At 55.3% G+C, this 21295-nt stretch overlaps 1 protein-coding gene across 21 annotated transcripts; it reads left to right on the plus strand.

The window, feature by feature from the left end:
• The first annotated feature begins 5435 nt into the window (after positions 1–5435).
• Positions 5436–20153, plus strand: LDLRAP1 (low density lipoprotein receptor adaptor protein 1). 21 transcript variants are annotated; one of them, XR_015279403.1, is made up of 11 exons: positions 5439–7407; positions 8107–8159; positions 8543–8685; positions 10053–10165; positions 11050–11164; positions 13222–13294; positions 13587–13670; positions 15338–15468; positions 16804–16838; positions 18155–19620; positions 19674–20153. XR_015279403.1 is itself a non-coding variant. In XM_086863627.1 (10 exons), exons 3-10 carry the CDS (start codon positions 8590–8592, stop codon positions 18297–18299), a joined length of 792 nt encoding a protein of 263 aa, XP_086719753.1. In that variant the 5' UTR covers positions 5436–6241; positions 8107–8159; positions 8543–8589; the 3' UTR covers positions 18300–20153. The 21 variants fall into 21 exon arrangements, 9 of the variants coding, with proteins under 9 accessions (XP_086719753.1, XP_023796929.2, XP_086719755.1 ...); XR_015279402.1 differs by having other exon boundaries at positions 18155–19618; positions 19660–20153; XR_015279405.1 differs by having other exon boundaries at positions 15341–15468; positions 18155–19661; positions 19707–20153.
• Positions 20154–21295: the final 1142 nt, after the last annotated feature.

The raw sequence follows: 21295 nt of genomic DNA on the forward strand, positions 1-21295 counted from the left end.
AGAAGAGAAGAGAAGAGAAGAGAAGAGAAGAGAAGAGAAGAGAAGAGAAGAGAAGAGAAGAGAAGAGAAGAGAAGAGAAGAGAAGAGAAGAGAAGAGAAGAGAAGGAGAAGAGAAGGAGAAGAGAAGGAGAAGAGAAGGAGAAGAGAAGGAGAAGAGAAGGAGAAGAGAAGGAGAAGAGAAGGAGAAGAGAAGGAGAAGAGAAGGAGAAGAGAAGGAGAAGAGAAGGAGAAGAGAAGGAGAAGAGAAGGAGAAGGAGAAGAGAAGGAGAAGGAGAAGAGAAGGAGAAGATCTGCCCTGGGTGACTCTGGAGTGATTTTATCTCTTCTCTTTATCTCATGGGCCTTTGGGGTCCTTCTGGCTTTGGGGTTTTTCAAATCCTTTTCCAATTCCTGGGGCTCTGGGCACAACTGCAGCAAGGCAAACCCAGCTGGCAGCTGGAGGCTGCTCCCTCCTCTCCTCATTCCAGAGCTCCTCTCCCTCCTGCTTCTGCAGCAGCTGATGGAGCTGCTGGAAGTTTGGAGCCTGCACTTTTGGGTTGCAGGAGTGTGATTTCTCTCTGGAAATGACTGAGCCTGATGTTTGGCAGTTAATAATCTGCATAATTACAGCTCCAGCAGCAGATCCAGTCCCTTTAGAAAGTGCTCTGGAATCTAAACACCTTCTCCTTCCCTGCCTCGCAGTGATATTCATTTATTCCTCCCCTAAATGACAACAGAATTAATTCTGGAGACACTTGTTGCTCCAAGTGGAGCCAGTGGATTAATAAAAGCCTTAATTATTAAAGGCAGCAACTGCTCCCTAATGATTGTTTGCTGCAGAGTTAATGTTTGATTGGGGAAGGTCATCTGCAAGGCTGGGTAGGAAACCTGGCTGGGTGAGGGCATTAATCAGGTTAAAACAATTAATTCCCTTCTCCTCGGGGTCCTCCTGAGCATCCCAAAGATCCTGGAGGAGGGAAACACCACAGGTTTAATCCAGTGGGAGGAATTCCAGCAGGGATTTCTGCTCTTCCTGGGCTTCCCTGAGCCAGGCAGGGGCACCTTGCTCTGCCCCAAAAGCCTCGGGGGTTTGGGAGGGCTCAGGAGTGAGAACATTCCAGAAGGGCAATGGGAACAGGGGCTGCTGCTGCTCTCTGCCCACAGCCTGTGCTGAAATGGGAGGAATCCTCCTCACGATAATCTGGGCTGCAAAACTCTGTCTGAGCTGGGGGTGTACCCCAAAACTGCCTGGGCTGGGGGTGCCATCCCAAATCTCTGTGTGAGCTGGGAGTGCCACCCCAAATCTCTGTGTGAGCTGGGAGTGTCACCCCAAATCTCTGTGTGAGCTGGGGGTGCCATCCCAAAACTATCTGGGCTGGGGGTGCCACCCCAAATCTCTGAGTGAGCTGGGGGTGCCATCCCAAAATTCTGCTTGGGCTGGGGGTGCCACCCCAAATCTCTCCCTGGGCTGGGGGTGCCACCCCAAACCTCTGTCTGTGCCTGCCCAGTGCTCGGGTGAGTGGCCCCGGCAGGGACTGGGATCTTCCCCGTCCATCCCAGCTGGATTTTCCCTCCCCATCCCGGCTCCAAGCGATGCTGCTGAGCCTTCCTGCTCCAGCCGGGCAGGGAGCAGCTCTGGGAGGGCGTCTTCCCTGCCCAATCCCGCATTTCCTCATCCCCTCTGCTGCGAGGAACCCGGGAATGGCAGCAGGAGCCGGGATCCAGCTTGGGATCCTCCTGGAGCGATGATTGCTGGGATCAGGGTGGGAACAAACCTGGGGCTCCCTCTCCCTGCGCTTTCCCAGCTTTACCCTCTCTGCTCTTGGAAGTTTTCTGTTCTTTTCCCTCCAAAAGGAGGCACAGCCTTGAGGAAAAGGCTCGGGAAAAGCTCGGGAAGGAAGGGCGTTGTCGCAGGCGTTGTTGGAGGAGCGGATGTTTAACTCCAGGAATGAAAACAAAACCCCTTGGAGGCGATCCCGGAGCCTCGAGAGTCCGGAATCCTCGGGAATTGGGGCTGGGAAAACGGGAATGGCAATGGGGGGAACGCCAGGAGGAAGAAGGAGCCAAAAGCAGAGCTCAGGGCACGGTGGAAGGGTCCTGGCAGGGAAATAAAAAGCGCAGCTTTATCCCTCCGAGCTGCCAGAGGCTTGGGAAGCTCCGGCTGGGAAAGGAGCAGGGTGGGAGACAGCAGAGCCCGGCCGGGGATCGGGAGGGATCGGAGGAACGGGACAATCCCGAGCCTTTGGCACAGGGCAATCACTGCAGGATCCCCTCGTCTCCCGCTGATGCTCCCAGGCCGGGCCCGGGCAGCAGCTCCGGCTCCTGTTTTGGCTCCGGAGGTTTTGGCTCCAGGGATTTTGATTCCCGAAGTTTTGGCTCCAGGGATTTTGATTCTGGAGGTTTTGGCCCCCGGGATTTTGACTCCAGGGATTTTGGCTCCCTGAGATTTTGGCTCCAGGGATTTTGGCCCCCGAGGTTTTGACTCCGGAGGTATTGGCTCACAGGATTTTGATTCCCGAAGTTTTGGCCCCCGAGGTTTTGGCTCCCGAGGTTTTGACTCCTGGGGATTTTGACTCCCGGGGATTTTGGCTCCCGAGGTTTTGATTCCCGAAGTTTTGACTCCAGGGATTTTGATCCCCAGGGATTTTGGCTCCCGGGATTTTGAGGACTGAGCGCTCCTCACCCCTGCCCGCTGTGCCCATCACTCCCCAGCTCCTTTCCAGGGAATTCCCAGGGATATTCCCGGGATTGTTCCTGCTGGTGGCTCTGGCTCTGCTCAGCCCGAACCCCCCTGGGTGCCAGCAGGGCTCAGCTCCATCCTCATCCTCCTGGACCTCTCGTTATTCCCACTCTGGCAGAAGGGAGGGGAACCCTGGAAGAAACTGGGAATTTAATTTATTTCAGGGTTTTTGGGGGGGAAGAGGTTGGTGTTTGTTTTTTGTTGGTTTTTTTTTTTTTTTGTTTAGATTGTGGGTTTTTGTTTTATTTGGGGTTTTTATTATTTTGTTTTGTTTTATTTTCTTGTTGTTTGGGTAATTTTTTTTAATTTGAAAAGTTCACTCAGCAGGAAAAAGAGCCAGAAATGCATCTCAGAGATAAAAAAAACCCCAAACTTCGTGTCCAGCTGGAGCTGGAGGGAGAACAGAGCTTGGCAGGACAGAATTCTCTGGAATTCCAGAGCCTCCTCCTCTGGAAGTGGCACGGGATGTTCTCTGGCTCTCATGGATTCAGCCACTCGCTTTTATGGATTCCCTGAAAAGCTGGAGCAGCAAAACCCCCCTGGTTTCTGCCTGGAGCTAAAACTGTGGAGCAACACCTGGAAATTCCCAAACCATGGCTTGCAACACCTGAATTTTCCTTTCTCACCCCTTCCAGGTGCTGAGAGCTGCTCTTCTTCCCACATGGAATTATCTGGGATCCCCCAAATCTGCAGGGTGAGCCCGTTCCTGATCCCTTTATTAAATTATTCCCCACCTCAGGATTATCCTGGAGCACCATCAGGTGCTCCCAGGGACCAGAACAGACCAGAAAAGTTCTTTTTTTTCCCTGTTTTTTTTGGTTTTTCCACGTGTCCTGGGGAAGCTCAGAGCAGGGCCCACGTGCAGGGGAGGTTTTTATTAATTATGCTGGAACAGCTCCGAGAAACAAACGCGGTTTCCATGGAAGCAGCGGTGACAATGTCACCCCACTCTCGAGATGCTCTTGGTGCTCCCAACAATTCCCTTCCTTTTTTGAGGCAGATGATGGGAAAACATTCCCAGGGTTAAACTCGGTGTCCTCTCATCCCAATTTTGTGCCCAGAGGGGGCTGTGGGTGAAGCTGATCCAGGATGGGATTTGGGAATGTTGGATTTTGGGAATTCTGGTGACCCTGGAGGTGCTGGAGGAGGGATAAAGCTCAGGAAGCTGCCCTGGAATAAATTGGGATCCTGTCTGGGAGAGCAGAAGAATCGCTAATGCTGCTTTAATGAATGCAAAAATTTAAATTAAAAAAATTAAATTATTTAAAAATTAAATTATTAGTATTAGTATTATTACTAATAATGATAATTAAATTATTATTTAAATTATTGGAGAGCAGCAAAAGATAACAAAAGTCTGGGAGCTGAGTTCTCCCTGCTCCTTCCAGCCCTCTGTGCCAGGCAAAGGTGACCTTTTAACATTATTATTATTATTAGTAGTAGTAGTAGTAGTAGTATTACTATTACTATTATTAATTAATTTTAAAATTTGAAATATTAAATTAAAAAATAAAAATACTATTATTTTTTAAAAAAATCTTAATTCTTTTAGAAAAATTAAATAATAAATATTTTATTAAAGATTTAATCTTTTTAACTATTGAAATATTTTTAAATTTAGTTGGAATATTTCCCTGTCTGCTGCTGCTGCTCCCCAGGTTCACACCCTGCCCCAGGATTGCTCTGGCTGTGAGCAGCATGTGACAAGGTTTAAATAAATCCTGATTTATGCTTTGATACCCTGTGATAGAGGATGCCCTGAGCATTCCAGCACTGAGATTTCTCCCCTTTTTTCAGGACTTAAATGTGTTATTTCAGTGTAATAATTCAGTATATTATTAGTTATTCAGTATAATAATTCAGAAATAATTCAGTACAATAGTTCAGAAATAACTCCAGTTATTTCCTCCAGCAGCTGCAATTTCACCCTGCTGCATTTTCATCTTTGCTGCATTACATAACGAGACATCAATAAAACAAATCCAGTTTAACACTGGGCTGAGGCCTGAATTCCACGGGAGAAAAAGCAGAATTAACCCAAATAAATGACTGAACTCCTGTTCCCTCTGCTCAGGATTAACCCCAGCCAGCATCTCCCTCACCTGGAGAGTGCCAGGAGGGTTTGTGTCCATCCTTGGAGGGTTTGTGTCCATCCTTGGGGGGGTTTGTGTCCATCCTTGAGGGGTTTGTGTCCATCCTTGGGGGGGTTTGTGTCCATCCTTGGGGGGGTGTGTGTCCATCCTTGGGGGGGTGTGTGTCCATCCTTGGGGGGGTGTGTGTCCATCCTTGGGGGGTTTGTGTCCATCCTGGGAGGGTTTGTGTCCATCCTTGGGGGGGTTTGTGTCCATCCTTGGGGGGGTGTGTGTCCATCCTTGGGGGGTTTGTGTCCATCCTGGGAGGGTTTGTGTCCATCCTTGGGGGGTTTGTGTCCATCCTGGGAGGGTTTTGGCCATCCCAGCAGCATTCCTGGCCATCCCAGCAGCTTCCAGGCTGTCCTGGCAGGGAAGGATCTCAGTGGAGCTGGTCCCACCTGCACCCAGCAGCAGCCCCTGGCACACTCAAATCTTTATTTGTGCAGTATTTGATGCCATCATATTTATAATGGCCTTTCTCCATAGATCCCAAAGCATGTTAATTGACTCATTAACAAATTGTTAATGGCTGTGGTAATTGGAGTTCCTAGCATGACTATAAATTGGATTTCCTGCCGGGCTGCAGTGAGGGGTTGGTTTAATTTGGGCTGGGTGGGGTGAGCTGAGGTGATTCCTGAGCTGGGAGCAGCTCAGCCTGTCCTGGGAGGAATTCCCTGGGGGGATTTTGGGATCCTGGGGACAGGGACATCCCCTCTCTGTCAAACTCTGGCTTAATCAGGGCCAGCAAATGTCAATGAGAGCACATTTGGAGTGGCTGGCGTTGTTTTCTCCTAAATGAAATGTCAGAGGAAGGGAAAACAGAGGGAAATGTCAGCAATTGGTGTTTTTATCACCCAGGAATTAGACAGAGCCCTCTCAGCCCATTTATCAGGAGGGAGCCACGTCCTGGTTTGCCATAAATGTGAACATGAGGAGAGAGCAAAGCCTGGCTTTGCTGCCCTCATTAATTAAAGCCGGCAGCAAACGAGCAGCCGCCCTCCTGCCACCGGCCTTGGAGCCAGGGCTGCAAATTCCTTGGGAAAAATCAAAAGAATTTCAAAAGAAATTCAGGGCCAGCCCCCACCGGCTGGGAAAACACATCAGCAGCACAAAAACCTGCAGGAGTTTCCCCAAAATGCAGAAGGCTCCCTGGAAAGATGAGTTTATTTCCTCGAGGATGCAAAAACCGCGGATTCCTCTGGTGTTTCCAGGAGGGGAGAGGAGCTGCTGCACAATTCCTGCGTTTGCAGAGCTGGAAATAACCTGGGGAGGAGGGAAGCGGGGACAATAAATGGGGACAATAAATGGGACATGGACGGCAGGAAGGAGAACCAGGAGGTTTCCCCCAAAAAATCGCTGCTCTGCAGGCTCAGGACTCCATGAATTAAAAGTAAATAAATTGATTCTTTTTGCCAGGGCCTGCTTGTCCTGGGGTTTTCCCTCTGCAGGAAAGCCTGGAATCCCACCCAGGGAAATGGGTGTGGAGCAGCAGGTTGGAGCTGCCTTCCCATTTTTATTTTTTTTTTCCCTAAAACAAGGACATTTTAAACTCCAGACTTCCAGGGAGTCTGATTGGGGTGGATTGAGTGGGAAAACTCCTCCTCTCAGCCCCAAGGGACAGGGGGACACCCCAAAAGGAGCTGCAGTGGCAGCTGGAACGCTGAGCATCTTCCCCTGAGCAAAGATGTATTTTTGCACAGAGCAGGCTTAAATTTGTTCCTTACACAGCGATTTTTTGGGATTTTTTGCTTTGGGGTCCTATCACAGTTTTGGGGTCCCCGTGGAGTTTTTTGGGTAGCCATAGAGTTTTTGGGACCCTGCACAACTTTAGGATCCCGTGGAGCTTTAGGGACCCTCCACAGCTTTAGGGTCCCTGAGGAGCTTTGGGGACCCCACAGAGTTTTTGGGACCCTGCACAGCTTTGGGGTCCCTGCAGAGCTTTAGGGTCCCCATGGAGCTTTGGGGACCCCATGGGCTTTTCTGGACCCTGCACAACTTTAGGATCTCATGGAGCTTTTGGGACCCTGCAGAGTTTTGGGGACCCCGAGGAGCTTTAGGAACCCTGCACAATTTTAGGGTCCCATTGCGTTTGGTGTCCCTGCGGAGCTTTAAGAACCCCACACAACTTTTGGGGCCCCCGCAGAGTTTTGGGGACCCCTCGGGGCTGTTTATGATCCCGCCGGAGTTTCAGGGACCCCTCACAACCTCAGAGTTTTTTGGAGACCCTCAGGGCTGCTTTTGATCCCTCCGGAGTTTCAGGGACCCCTCACAACCTCAGAGTTTTTTGGAGACCCTCAGGGCTGTTTTTTATCCCTCCGGAGTTTCGGGTGCCCCTCACAACTTCGGGGTGGGCGTGGCACAGGGCGTGACGCGATGACGCCAGGGCTCATTTGCATGGCCCCGCCCCCGGACGCGGTCAGCGCTGGCGCCTCAGGAAAGTTTGCGGCGGGGCCGGGCCGGGCCGGGCCGGGATGGACGCGCTCAAATCCGCGGGTCGGGCCCTGCTGAGGAGCCCCAGCGTCCACAAACCGTCCTGGGCCGGCGGGCGGCACAAGAGTGAGACCCAGCCCCTTCTCCCCCTCATCCCACCGGCCTCTGCCCGCTCCCGGCCCCCGCGCTCACTTTTCCCCGCTTTACGCCTTCTTTTCCCTCGGCTCTGCCCCGTCCGCTCTCTCCCCTTCCTGCGGCCGCCTGCGCTCCCCCCTCGCTGCCTCAGGGCTCGCTCCTGGCGGTTCTTGGCACTTTTAGCTTCGCTTTCGGCCGCATCCAGCCCGGTGCGCGCCCCTTGGCCGGGGCTGGGTGGGGGCTGTCCCCGTGTCCCCCTGTCCCTGTGTCCCCGTGTCCATGTGTCCCTGTGTCCTCGTGTCCCTCTGTCCCCGTGTACCCCTGTCCAGCCCTGGAGCCCGGCGGGCACTGGGTGACCTCGTCCCGCTGCTGGCTTCGATCGATGTCCCCGTGGCGAGCGGCCACCCGGGGCCGGGGGGGCCACCCCGCACCCCCCGAGGCCACAACTTGTGGCTGTCGCTGAGCCGATGAGGCTGGCCCGGCGTGGTACTGCTGGGATTAGGGACAGGCAGCAGCGGGACACGGGCGGGGCTGGCGTGGGGACAGCGGGGGTGGAGGGGTGTGACACCCGTGAAGGGCTGTGTCACACCTGTGCGTGACACCTGTGGGGGCTGTGTGACACCTGGAGGTGTGTGACATCTGTGGGTGTGTGACACCTGGCTTTTAGAAACCCTGTCACCCCATTTTCAGCCAGGCCAGCACAGCATCCCGCCTGTCCTGAGCTGTTTCCTGCCCCTCTCCAGGTATGTGGGGTGAGACCCCCGCCCTCCTGCACACCCTGGGGACCCCCTGCCCCTCTCCAGCCGCCCTTATCCCATGTTTAGAGCCCTCCTTCCGGCCCCCCAGCCCTGCAGGGAAGAGTCCCCCGGTGCTTTCAGGGGCTGCAGGTGCCTGATTCACCTCACCTGGATCCCGCCCGGGTTTAGCAGCAAATCCCGGTTTATCCTCTTGCAGGGTCAGGTCACAGGGTGGCACCGAGCCCTGCGCTCCCCTCACTTCTCCCTGGGGGCTCCTGAAGGGATGTGGCTGCTGGGAAACACTTTGGGATTTGGGGAGAGGCTCCTGAGCGCTGCTGCCTCCCCTGCTCCGAGCTCGGAGTGAATCCAGCCCTTCCTTGTGTCCCCAGAGCTGCCCGAGAACTGGACGGACACGCGGGAGACGCTGCTGGAGGGAATGCTCTTCAGCCTCAAGTACCTGGGCATGACCCTGGTGGAGCAGCCCAAGGGAGAGGAGCTCTCTGCAGCCGCTGTCAAAAGGATCGTGGCCACTGTGAGTGTCCCCTGCTGGCCCCGCTCTGAGGGGGAAATCCCACGGGAAAGAGTTGCAGAGCTGGGGGGTGCTGGGATGTGTAATTCCAGGGGTTTGGGATTGCAGCTGCAGGAATTCAGGATTTTGCAGCTCCAGGAATTCAGGATTCTCCAGGGATGTGAGGATTTTGGAGCTCCAGGGATGTGAGGATTGCAGCTCCTGGGCCTCAGGATTTTGGAGCTCCAGGGGCTCAGGATTTTGGAGCTCCAGGGGCTCAGGATTTTGGAGCTCCAGCCCCTCCAGGAGTGTGGGTGGAGGTGCAGACAGCTCCTGGGGAGCCCCTGGGATCAGCCCAGGCCGTGGGATGGGGAAGGCTGGCATGTGCTGGGCTCTGGCTCCCTGTGATAAGCCAGGGTGTGTGAGGAGGCTCTGACCCGCTGGAATCAGCCTGCCCCGGGGCTGGGTCCCCTCAGCAGAGCAGGGACAGCGCTTGGAGCCTGGCCAGCGCCATCCTGAGCTCTCCTTCCCAGGATTTGGGAGGGTTAGAGGGGGGACAGCTTGCTCCAGGTCCCAGCCACTGCCCCAGTGTCACCTCAGAGGGATGGATTCCCAGCCCATCCCCCTGATTCCCAGCCCATCCCCCTGATTCCCAGCCCATCCCCCTGATTCCCAGCCATCCCCCTGATTCCCAGCTCATTCCCAGCTCAGAGCCTCACCAGGCTCTGGGTAAAATTAACGCTTCTTTAAGCCCTTGTAAAAGTGAATGAGGCAGAGCCCCAGCTGTGCCATAAAGCTCAATGGGGTGGGGAGTGCTGGATCCTCTCCTGGCCAGCAGGGAAAGGAGGGAATTGCTCCACTGAACGGGAGCTGCTGGCAGAGCCCTTCACATCTCTGATCCACTGGGAATGGAGCTCTTCAGTAAAGCCCTGGGGCTGGGCAGGACTCTCTGGGCACGGCTTTGAGGTGCCCCGGGGGTGGGGCTGAGGACTCCAGCCTGGAGCTAGTTGGATGTGCTGGATGTGATGATTTGGGGCAGCGAGCTGCAGGCTGAAAGCACCAGGCTGATCAGTAAGAGAAAGCAGCTTGTGAAAGTCTGGTTTTAAGCTGATGTCCTGTCCAGGGTGTGCTTTACCACTGGACTGGGGTTGGTTAGGCCCATCCTGCTCCCAGCACAGCTCCTGTGGCCCTGGGGACATCCCTGAGGACATCCCTGGGGACATCCCTGGGGAGGTGCTAGGTGGGATGTGTCCCTGCCAGCTCAAATCCCTGCTGCAGGGAAGGGAAGGGTTAACCACGCTCTGTCTGGCAGCAGAATCAGCCCGGGGTGCATCTTTGGAGGTGCCAGCATTAAAATCCCGGGATTTCCCCTCCCTCTTTCCCTCCCAAAGGCAAAAGCAAGTGGGAAGAAGCTGCAGAAAGTGACCCTGAAAGTGTCACCCCGCGGGATCGTGCTGAACGACAGCAGGACCAACGAGCTCATCGAGAACATCTCCATTTACAGGTGGGTTTTGGGCTGCTCTCCATCAGCCCTGGCTGGTGCAGAGGTGTGGGAAGGGAGGTGGGTGAAATCATGTGTAAATAAACTTTGAATGTGGCTTTTTGAAATCCCCTCTCTGCAAACTCTCAGGGGCAGCGAGAGCAGGAGCTGGAGGGGCAAAATGGGGCCTGAAGGAACTTCTGCTGAAAATCCCACTTCTTCCTGGGCTTTTCTCTGGCTTTAGCACCTGTTTGGTCAGGAGAGAGAGGCTTTGCTGGCTGCTAGCTCTTCCCAGCTTGCACTGTGCTGGCAGGGGATGATGCTGAGGGGTCACAGAAGGGAGCTGAGCCCTCAGGCACAGCCTGAGCTCCCTAAACCTCTCAGCCTGCTGCTCTTCCACAGCCTGGTTGGGCATTCCAGGGTCAGGCCTGCCCTGCCCAGGGGCTGGGAGAGCCCCAGGGATGCTGGGGATGCTCCAGTGAGGAGGCTGAGCCTCCCTCCCACCTTCCCTGAGCTCAGGAGCTGCTGCTGCAAATCCCAGAGCCTGTCCTGGGCACCCTTGCTTTGAACCTGAAGATGAAATCCCAGGCTGAGAACAGCTCCCTTCTCCTTCCTTATCGTCCAAGGAAAGCCTTCAGAGCAAGGCAGAGCACTTGTGAGGTGCTGGTCTGCTGGAATCTTCCCTTTCTCTAACCTGTCCCGTCCCACAAGGTGAAAGAAACTCTTTCTTCTCTTTGAAGAACTCACCCTGGCTTCTCTCAGTGCCCAGCTCCTCCTCTCTGGGAGGGAGTTGTGCCAAGCCTGGTGCCCTCCCTGTGCCCTCCCCGTGCTCCCTGCTCGGCCCTGGCAGCCCCAGGAGGGTTTGGAGCCTCTCCCCGAGCTCAGGGCCGTGTCCTTGTGCCTCTCAGGATTTCCTACTGCACGGCAGACAAGAGCCACGACAAAGTGTTCGCCTACATCGCCCAGAACCAGCTGAATGAGAACCTGGAGTGCCACGCCTTCCTGTGCACCAAGCGCAAAATGGTCAGTGCAGGGGTGCTGGGGACAGGGACAGCTCCCAGGCTGCTGCACCAACCCCTGCAGAGCCCCTCCTTGCTGCATTCCCTGCCCCACTCCCCTGGGAGCAGCATCCTGAGCCCTGGGGCTTGGGCAGGAGGTGCCCAGGGGCTCCCTGGCAGCTCCATGGATTTGGTTTGCTGGGATCCTTGCAGCTGGGGCCGTGTCCCCCCTCAGGAGACCCCGCTGTGGGATGGGGATGGGGCTCAGAGTGGGGACTCGGGTGTGGGACAGAGTGGCTCTCACTGTGAACCCTCCTGGGATCTTCTGCTGCCGAGTCAGTGCTCCAGGATGGGAAGGGACCTGGTGAGGAGAGAGAGAGGTGGGGCAAGGAGAGCCCTGGTGGAGCCAGAGCTGGGACTGAGCCCCCTCCCCGTGCCAGGGAGGGGCTTCAGGGAAGAGCAAGGGCAGCTCAGACCCCTCTGCCCCCAGAAATCCTTTCCTGGTGCCCCCTGCACGGAGAGTAGGGTGTCCCAAATCCCCTGTGAGGGCCATTCCCACCTCAGGAGCATCCCTGTGCCTGGAGCTCAGCTCTGTTAATATTCCCTGCTTCTCCCAGCTCATTTTTTTCCCCTTGGAGAGAATAATGGGAGCTACAAGTTGTCTCTCCTGTCCTCGGCGTGTGCTCCCATCCTTGCATGGCCAAGATAAGCCTCTCTCTGCAAATTAAAATTTAAATCTTCCTGGTGCTAAAAGAATTATCTCAGTGCTACATCAGCTCAGTGCATCCCCCTCCAAATAAAGTTCTCCAAAGCCTTTTATGGCAAAAAAAAACTAGGAATAACTTCCTTTTTCCTGGCCTGTAACTTGCAGGAGCGTCCTGCTGCTGAGGTGATCCCTGCTCCCAGGCTGGGAGCCAGCCCTCCCCAGGGCAGGGTCCCTGGATGCACCACAGCTCCCAGTCACAGGCATATAATTAGTCCATAATTTTAGTTCCTGGGTAATTCTCAGCAGTAGCTGGGTCTATTAAACTTGATTCAGATGTGACAGCTTAAATTGTAAACAGCTGTGAGGAGTTTCATACTTAATTACCATATTTAAGGTTTTTTTGCCATAAAGCATTTGCACTTCCATCAAGGATGTAAATAGCTCCAACATTCAAATGAGCTCTCCTGCTTGCCAGCCTTAGTTGGCACTGATGGCTCTGGGGGTCTCCTTGCCCCCCTGCCTGGCTTTTTGGGGGTGCTGTGCCCTGGCTGTGCCCCCCCAGCCCCTGGCAGCTGGTTCCAGTCCTGGCTCTGGCTTTGTTCTGTTCCTGCTTTGGGAAACCAAGCTCAGGCTGGAGGCTCTGGGTGTTGGGAGCGTTCCCTGTGCCCTGCTGGTGCTGGGGCTGCTCCTGAGCTCTGCCTGCTCCTCTGGAATTGGCATTTCTGGCCCTGCAGCCGGGGCAGGGCTGGTGGCACAGGACAAACCCTGCTGCCCGTGCCAGGCTGTCCCTCCCGAGCTCTCTGGGCTCTGGGGCTGATCCCTGGGAGCTGTTGGTGCTCCTGGCTGTTCTCCTGGCCTGCAGGGAAGGGCCTGGGGTGGTTGGGTCATGGTGAGGTGTGGGGAGCAGCTCTGAGAGGCTGCTCTCTCCCCATCCGTCATCTCCAGGGTAGAGACAGGCTGGGACAGCCCAGGGACAGCCCAGGACAGTCCAGGGACAGGCTGGGACAGCCCAGGGACAGGCTGGGACAGCCCAGGGACAGGCTGGGACAGCCCAGGGACAGGCTGGGATAGCCCAGGGACAGCCCAGGGACAGGCTGGGATAGCCCAGGGACAGCCCAGGGACAGGCTGGGAGAGCCCAGGGACAGGCTGGGACAGCCCAGGACAGGCTGGGACAGCCCAGGGACAGCCCAGGACAGGCTGGGACAGCCCAGGACAGGCTGGGACAGCCCAGGACAGCTCAGGGCCAGCCCTGTCCCCTCCCTGGCCCAGCCTGCAGTGCCCCAGCAGTGTTGGGTGGCTCTGCCAGCCCCAGCAGTGTTGGGTGCTCAGCTCACAGCCAGGTAGAACAGAGATTTCAGTGATTTCTCCCCTGCAGGCTCAGGCTGTCACCCTCACCGTGGCCCAGGCCTTCAAAATCGCCTTCGAGTTCTGGCAGGCCGCAAAGGAAGGTGAGTTTCGCTCCCCTCTTCACGGGGAAGCTCGGGGGGTGGCTCTGGTGTTTTCTCAGCTTTCTCAGTGCATTTCCCTCCTGCCTCCCGAATTTCCAGGTTTCTTTTGGCAGCCTTGCAAATCCAGCCGGATTTTGGCTGCACTTAAAGGAGGCCCTGAGGTGCCCTGTTGGGATTTTTGCTTTCACCTTCCACGAGGTGATAAAAGCAGCCACAGGAGGCCTGGCCGAGCTGTCCCCATCCCTCCTCCCTAAAACCTGGCAGGCAGTGATGGGATTTCCTTCTTCTGCAGAGAAGGAGAAGCGGGAAAGGGCCATCCTGGACGCAGAAGGGACGAGCAGCCCCGGCTCGGAAGCTCCTGCCCGGCCTGTCACACGTGAGGCAGCACAGCAGGGCCTGCTCTGGGCCTGGGGACAGCCTGGGGACTGTCCTGGGCAGGGAACGGCCTGAGGGACGGGGAGTGTCCCTGAGGGACGGGGAGTGTCCCTGAGGGACGGGAGAGTGTCCCTGAGGGATGGGGGATTGTCCCTGAGGGATGGGGGATTGTCCCTGAGGGATGGGGGATTGTCTCTGAGGGATGGGGGATTGTCTCTGAGGGATGGGAGATTGTCCCTGAGGGATGGGGGATTGTCTCTGAGGGACAGGAGAGTGTCCCTGAGGGACAGGAGAGTGTCCCTGAGGGATGGGGGATTGTCCCTGAGGGATGGGGGATTGTCCCTGAGGGATGGGGCAGTGTCCCTGAGGGATGGGGCAGTGTCCCTGAGGGATGGGGCAGTGTCCCTGAGGGATGGGGCAGTGTCCCTGAGGGATGGGGCAGTGTCCCTGAGGAATGGAGGAGTGTCCCTGAGGAATGGAGGAGTGTCCATGAGGGACGGGGAGTGTTCCTGAGGGATGGGGGATTGTCCCTGAGGAATGGAGGAGTGTCCATGAGGAATGAGGGGTTACCCTGAACAGGGCAGGGAACAGGATTTTCCTGAAAAAAAAAATTCCTGAAGGATTTTCCCCAAACAGGGTGGTTCTGGGAGGGTTCTGAAGGCCAGGAGAACATTTCAGAGTGTTTTGGCTGCCAGCTGAGCGCTTCCTTCTCGCCCTAAAACATCCCCTATTGCCACCCCAGATCTGTTTGCTCCTGCCCCAGGCAGATTGGCTGTGATGTCCTTACGAGCTCAGCCTGGATCTGAGCACATCCCAAGCTCGGTTTTTGGGGCTGTGTCACACCCCAAACGCTCACCATGCCCTGGGCTGAGGGGGGTGAACATCCAGGTGCCCCCAAGGAAGGGGAAATGTGTGAAATAAAACAGTTAAATCATAAATCCCCTCACAGCTCGGGGCCTGGCTGCCTCTGAGGTGCAGGACAGGGAGAAGTGGGACAAAAGGCTCATCCCCCCCCTCCACGCTGGCCACAGAGATAAGAGGATTTGGCATGGAGAAAAATAGCATTAAACTGGGCTTCCTTCCAGGCTGGCACATCCTGCTTCTTCCTGAAGGCTCAGGCCTGGAGGAATCTCTCCCAAAGGGTGGCACGTTGGGATGAGTCCAGCCTGGGGCTGCCATGGGTGATGGAATGAGCTCCAGCACCTCCCAGAGCTGGGATGCTCCAGCCCCCAGCCCAGGGCAGGCTGCTGGGGAGGGCTTGAGGCTCTCCAAGGGCTGAACTTCACCCAGGGGGTGAAATTTATTTGTTTTATTGCCCTCAGCCCTATAAAACACCAGTTCAGCTGATGCTGCCCTGAGGCTCACCCTGACCCCGAGTGGGCACCCAGGAGCCTTCCCAAGGGAGGATGGATCCCAAAGGAGGGATGAGCCTGGCCTGAATCTCCCTTGGGAGTCCTCGGTGCCTGACCTGGACGTGCTGGACAAGCCACAGCCCCTCAGGGCTCAGATTTGGGGCCCCCAAAGGGAATTTGCTGCTGCCCTTGGATTCCACTCCTGCAGGGCAGGGATTCCTGCAGGGCAGGGATTCCTGCAGGGCAGGGATTCCTGCAGGGAAGGTTTGCCTGTGTGTGCTGCTCTCCCCTGATCCCCTCTGTGCTCTCCCCACAGCAGCAGCCACGGGGAACTTGCTGGATTTGGAGGGTCCTGCCAGGTCCCCCCTGGGCAGCAGCACGGAGTCACCACAGCTGGACAACAGCAGCTTCGGGCCCGGCCCCTCGGTCAACAACAACGTGCTGTGGGTAAGGCACGGCCAGGAGCGCTCCTGCTGCCCTCCCAGGGCTTCTCCTGGGACAAACTGGGGGCTGGGGGGTGCCTGAGCCGCTCAGGGGTGTTCCCAGAGGTGATCCATGAGTGTTCAGGGCCTGCTGCCCCTTCTGGGCTCGGGGGATAAACTCACAAATGTGAAAAATGCTGCTGGCAGGTAATTGAATATTCCTTCTTCTGGAGCAGCATTTCTCAGTGGTTTGTCACTTAATTGAGAGAGCACCTAACTGCTCTGTTCAGGGGCAGAAATCATTAGGCTGATGGCTTTTGTTTACTGCTCACTAAAACCCAGTTATATTTATGTTCATTGTTAAGTCTTATTTCTCCCTGCTCCTGTTGGTGTCTGTGGGAGCTTGGATGGCTTCTTGGAAACGTCCTCAGTCCTGTGGCTTAATTATTTCATGAGTCTGTGATGGAAGAGTGATGATGCAGCCCTGGGTGTGCATCCACCAGGGAGCCTCTCCGTGGCTGGAAGAGGGTGGGGCTGGCTGGGATTTTGGGAAGGAATTCCTCCCTGGGAGGGTGGGCAGGCCCTGGCACGGGGTGCCCAGAGAGGATTTGGCTGCCCCTGGATCCCTGGCAGTGCCCAAGGCCAGGCTGGAGCACTGGAGGTGGGATTTAAGGTTTCCCACCCAAACCATTCCATGGTTCTCTGACCACAAACCCATGAAGCCCCACTTTCCTTTGGGGCCACAGCCCCTCTCTGGAGCCCCCCTGCCTGCTGGGTTTTGGGGAATTGCAGGATCAGGAATGAAGGAATTGCCTTTGCCTGGAGCCCACTCCTTGAGCCTGAGGCTTTTGGGTTAAACCTGAAGATCAGCTCTAAGGCTAAATCAAATCCTGGGGGCTTATCAGCAATCTCCAATCCTTCCCTGCTTACAGAGTTTTCATACTTTATTTATTAATTGCATTAAGTCTGTAAGTGCATCACAGGATTTTGGGAGCAGCCCTCGCACAGAGCATGGAAAACCTTTCTCCCAAGCAGCTCCAGGGTTTTCCTGGGAGCAGAGCAGAGCTGAGGGGGCCCAGAGCTGCTTTTACTGTGCCAGTGCAGGGCTGCCCTCCGTGATCCTGGTGCAGAAAAGCCCCAGGGACTGCTGGATCTCACTCTCCTGGGAGCAGGGATGGAGGGAAGGGGCCAAGCCTGGAGTTCACCCTTTCCCCTGGAGAGGAGGCAGATTGCAGAGGAGCCCACTGAAGCCAACAGGCACCGATATTTTTCTGTCTGAGCGCAGAGCCAAGATCTCTAAACACACTTTTGTGCAGTTCTCTTAGCAACTACTTGTCTCTCTTTTTATCTCTTAACAAAGGAAATGGATGATGGGCTCGACGAGGCGTTTTCAAGGTAATTCTCATAACTCCCTTCACGAGTTCAGCACGGGGAGCAGCCCCAGAGACTTGGCTGGTGGCTGAGCTTTTAATAATGCTCCTTAATCTAATCAGGGCCGTGATCTGACCTAGGCAGCTGCCCCATCATTGCCTGGGCTGGTAATTGAAAGATAGGCTTTAAGGCTGCCTGATAAGCCAAATATTTTGACAACCTTTTAAGGATGGAGAGAGGCTGTGTGTGATAGGGAATTTAATTCCCCGAGCAGTTGCTGTGTCTGCTCCCACTCACCGAGGCTTTTTCAGGCTGCTGCTCCCAGCTTCTGGCACTTGGGGCTTTGCTCTTCCCCAGCCCAGAAATTCAGGGGGTGTGGGGTTTATTCCTTTTTCCACTCCAAATTGAAGGCTTCCTTGCCCGTGTTGCTGAGCAAAGCCAAACAAACCCATTTCCTTTCGGGTGGGTTTTCCTGGCAGGGTTGGTGTGGTTTACATGGCTCCCATCCTCCTCTTCCTTCTCCTCTTCCTCCTCCTCTTCCTCCCCCTGGGGCTGGGAGGTGCTGGAGGAGGGAGTGAGGCAGGAGAAAGGTTTGCAGCAGCTCCTGCTCAGCCCTTGGGGTCCCATTTGGTCTCTCAGGGATGATTTTACAGCTTCCCCTTCCCCACAGCCTCGTCCCAGGGCTGATTTATGTCCTGCTCTGTTCTCCCTGCCCCACTGGGGCTGCTCTGGCGCTGCTTTGGGGCTTTATTCTGCTCTGCTCCACCACCCTCAGCCCCTGCTGACTCAGAGTTTGGGCTGCTCCCAGATCCATCCCTGCCACATCATCACAGCTGCACCTTTCTCTTCTTTATCCAAAACTGGGCCTTTTCTCAGGCTCTTTTTGACCTTGTGCCTCCCCCTGGACGAAACCCCAAACGTCTGAGTGACGCCTCGGTATTCTCACACAGCAACAACCCGGGGCTGCTTGGGCTTTGTGTGACATTTGGGATGAAAAGGCTGATTCTGGGGCTGCTGAGCATCAGCTGGGGCTGCTGAACATCAGCTGGGGCTGTCCTGAGGCAGGGACAGTCCCTGTTCCGGGGCTGGCTCCGGGGAGGAGAGCACTGCTCTCCCGTGGCCTGGCCAGCCTTGCACATTCCCGGCGTGCCTGCAGGGGAAATGCTGGGAGAAGCCAGCAGCAAGGCTGGGGAGTGCTGTGGGTGTCCTGTGCCAGCTCCCCCCGTTGTCTTTTGGCCCTTCCTGAGCGTTCCCGAGGCACTGGGGGGGGTTGGGGTGGGGAGGGCAGCGCTGGGGCGCAGCAGGAACCGCGTTTCACTCCGTGTTCTGTGTCCCCCCAGGCTGGCCCAGTCCAGGACAAACCCCCAGGTCCTGGACACGGGGCTGACTGCTCAGGACATCCAGAGTGCAGAGACTCTGTCCCCTATGGACTGGAACAAAATCGACCCTGGCACGGCAGAGAAGGACGATCTGTTCATGTTCTGAGAGAGGAGAAGCCCCCCGAGGCCGTGGCCTGGATCCTGCTGGAAGCAGGGAACCTTCCAAGGGCTCTGGAGCAGCTCAGAGGATGTCACAGCCCAGCTTAGACCAAAGCTTCAGAAACCTAACACGGATTTTTATACCTTGCTCTTAGGGAAAGCACGAGATGCCCTTGGATGTATTTATTCACAGTTTACAGTGCTGCTGGGAGGTGTGGGGAGAACCAGGGGGGAGCTGCAGCAGCGCCTGCTCCTCCTGCAAACAGCCCAGGCACCACCACAGCCCCTCTCAGCATCCCCCACCCAAGGGCTGGGATGAAATCCAGGGCTCTGGAACAACACATCACCTGCCTGGGCAGGGAGGGGATTTGCAGCAGCTGCTGCCAGTGTGAAATCAAAGAGGGAGCAGAGCTGGAGTTTTTGTGTGAGTGTCTGGGGCACTCTCACGGCTGCCAGTCGCCCTGCGGCTCCCTGTGGGAATTGATGCTTTTTTAACCCAAAGACTCTACGAAGTTTTGCACTTTAAAAACTTGAACTGAAAGCAATGGTCCGAATTGTCAAGGTAAGCAGTGCCTGGAGCTTCTCTTCAGAAGCAATTTTACCCAAAAAGAGCCCACCCTGGCCATGCTGCAGCTCTGGCTCCGAGCTGAGCCCTCACCTCCGGCGTGACTCCGGATCCTAAAGCTCCCTCTCACCTTTAAAAGCCAAACCAGCAGGGAGGGAGGATTTGTTTTGCTGAATTCTGCTGGGAAGGGCAGCTTGGGAGGGCCACAGATCCGTGTTCCCAGCCTGAGCCGCTGGGTTTGGCCGTCCAGGACTTGTTCCTGCCTCGGAACCGCGGGGTTGTTGCTCAGTGGATGGGATCGGATCGGGCAGGAGCGATACCTGGCTGTGCCCCCCCCTTGTCCCTGACACCTCCCAGGGGGCTCAGGAAGCTCCATCTACCCCTGGAACTGAAAAATCAGCACTGGAGGTGTAAAGCTTATGCTAATTAAAAGCTTAAGTTTAATGATCCTAAAGAGTCGCGCTGACACCTCGCAGTGTTTGTGGCCTTACATGAAGTGTACTAATCTGTTTTATAGATTTCTAACTTGGGTTTGAAGCACTAATTCGTTCCCCAGATAGCTCTTTTAGAACTCCCTTAAAACTGCTCGCAGGGAGGGAAAAAATCCTTCTCTGTCAGCTGTAAGAATTCATTAGGAAGCAGCCGAGTGACTCTGACCAAGATTTGAGATCTGTTTTTTCCCCCCACCCAAGTGTGAGTGTGAGAAGGTGTGGAGGACTCGTGGAGCTGACTCATCTGTGCTCTGTGGATCCTGCAAAGTGGTGTTTTTAGCAGTTTTAAAGCAGTTTAAAGCAGTTTTAAGGCGTTTTAAAGCAGTTTTAAAGCAGTTTTAAAGCAGTTTTAAAGCAGTTTTAAAGCAGTTTTAAAGCAGTTTTAAAGCAGTTTTAAAGCAGTTTTAAAGCAGTTTTAAAGCAGTTTTAAGCAGTTTTAAGCAGTTTTAAAGCAGTTTTAAGCAGTTTTAAAGGAGTTTTGCATCTCAGGATGGCTGTGCCCAGGATTCCCTGGATGCTGAATGCAGCAGCAGCCTCCTGGGCTGGCAGGAGCCAGCAGAGCTCGTGCTGCAGAAGCCCAGCAGTGGTTGTAGCCCCCAGGGAGCTCTGATCTCCGCAGGAAACTGGGATGGGGTGTGAGGGTTTCTCTGTGCACTGCCCTCTCTCCTTCCCTAGAGGTTCCAGCAGCAAATCCTGAAATCCACAACACTATCTGTGCGTGTCTAGAGTGGGGTTTGTTTTTATTTTTTGATGCTGTAAAGAATATTCTGTACTGAGGGGAATAAAAACTCTGCCGGTTTTTGGAGCCTCTGTGCTGGGTGACTTTATTTTCCCTTTAATGTGTGGCATTAAAGGCAATTATTTTCCTTAATTTGTGTCTGTGGGTGGTTGGGCTCTGCCTGGCCTTGGTTTGTGGCAGGATGAGATCAGGATTGTCCTGGGGAGGCGATTCCAGGAGAGCTGGAGCTGGGCTCTGCTCGCAGGGGATGCACAGAGGGATGCAGCTCCTGGCCCTGGCTGGCTGCTTTGGCCTCCAGGTGAGGCTGGTGAAGGGGGAGAAGAGGCAGGTCGGTGCTCCAGGCTCACCTGCACGGAAAGAGCGACATCAAACCCCCCCAGACCTCTTCACTGTCAGTTTCTGAGTCACAAAGTGCTTTTATCTGGGGGCAGCTGAATTTGTGCAGTTTCCCTGTGGATGGAGAGAGCCCAGCAGAGCTCTGGCTGCTCAACCCCCTGCAGATCCTGCAGCTGGAGAAATCCCTTTGGGTTTCTGTGCCACCCCTTCCCTCTGTACCACCAGAGAGGTGAGGAGGGGAAAAGATGGATTTGAAAAGCTCAGCTTTAAAGGCCACAGGCTCAGGACAAGACTCCTGTCCTGGCTGAGGGAGAGGGGTGGGAAGAGCCTTGCTGGGATGGAGCTGCAGGGCCTCTGCTGCCTGCAGAGCCAGGTGAGAAAAGCAGGATTTGAACACCAAATTATTCCCCAAACCCCTCGTTTGTCCCAAAATTTCACCAGCACGGTTTCGGAGCACGGGGGATTCTCCTTCCTCTCCCTCCTAACCAGACACTGCAAACTCCACATCTCACACTTTCTGCCTCCAAGAGGGTTTTTTTTTTCCACCTTTCCAGCCCTCACCATCAGCAGTTCCTTCCTCAGCAAACACTCCAGCCTCCACAGCAGACTTCTCCCGACGTTCCCTGCCAGCCGCAGTTTCTGTCTCAGCTGCTCCCATCCCACTCCAGGCGAAGTTTTTGGTTTAAAATCCTGCCTGAGGATTCTTTGCAGCTCTTTGTGTGCCTGTGTTTCCATCTGCCTGCGCTGGTGCTGCTGGAACGGCCCCAAAGGCGCTGCTGGGCACGGCTTGGGTGAGCTCCGAGCCCTCCTCCTTCCCTGTTGCCAGTGTCACCTCCCAGTGTCACCTCCCAGTGCTCCCAGTGTCACCTCCC

This window comes from Cyanistes caeruleus, chromosome 26 (assembly GCF_971803275.1).
Source record: "Cyanistes caeruleus chromosome 26, bCyaCae1.hap1.1, whole genome shotgun sequence".
NCBI lineage: Eukaryota > Metazoa > Chordata > Aves > Passeriformes > Paridae > Cyanistes > Cyanistes caeruleus.

Bases quoted from the DNA above. Each gene is read 5' to 3' on its own strand.
- LDLRAP1 (XM_086863624.1), top strand. From the start codon at position 7,323: ATGGACGCGCTCAAATCCGCGGGTCGGGCCCTGCTGAGGAGCCCCAGC. The intron at 8,686-10,052 runs GTGAGTGTCCCC...TCCCTCCCAAAG, and splicing joins TCAAAAGGATCGTGGCCACT to GCAAAAGCAAGTGGGAAGAA. The intron at 10,166-11,049 runs GTGGGTTTTGGG...TGTGCCTCTCAG, and splicing joins GAGAACATCTCCATTTACAG to GATTTCCTACTGCACGGCAG.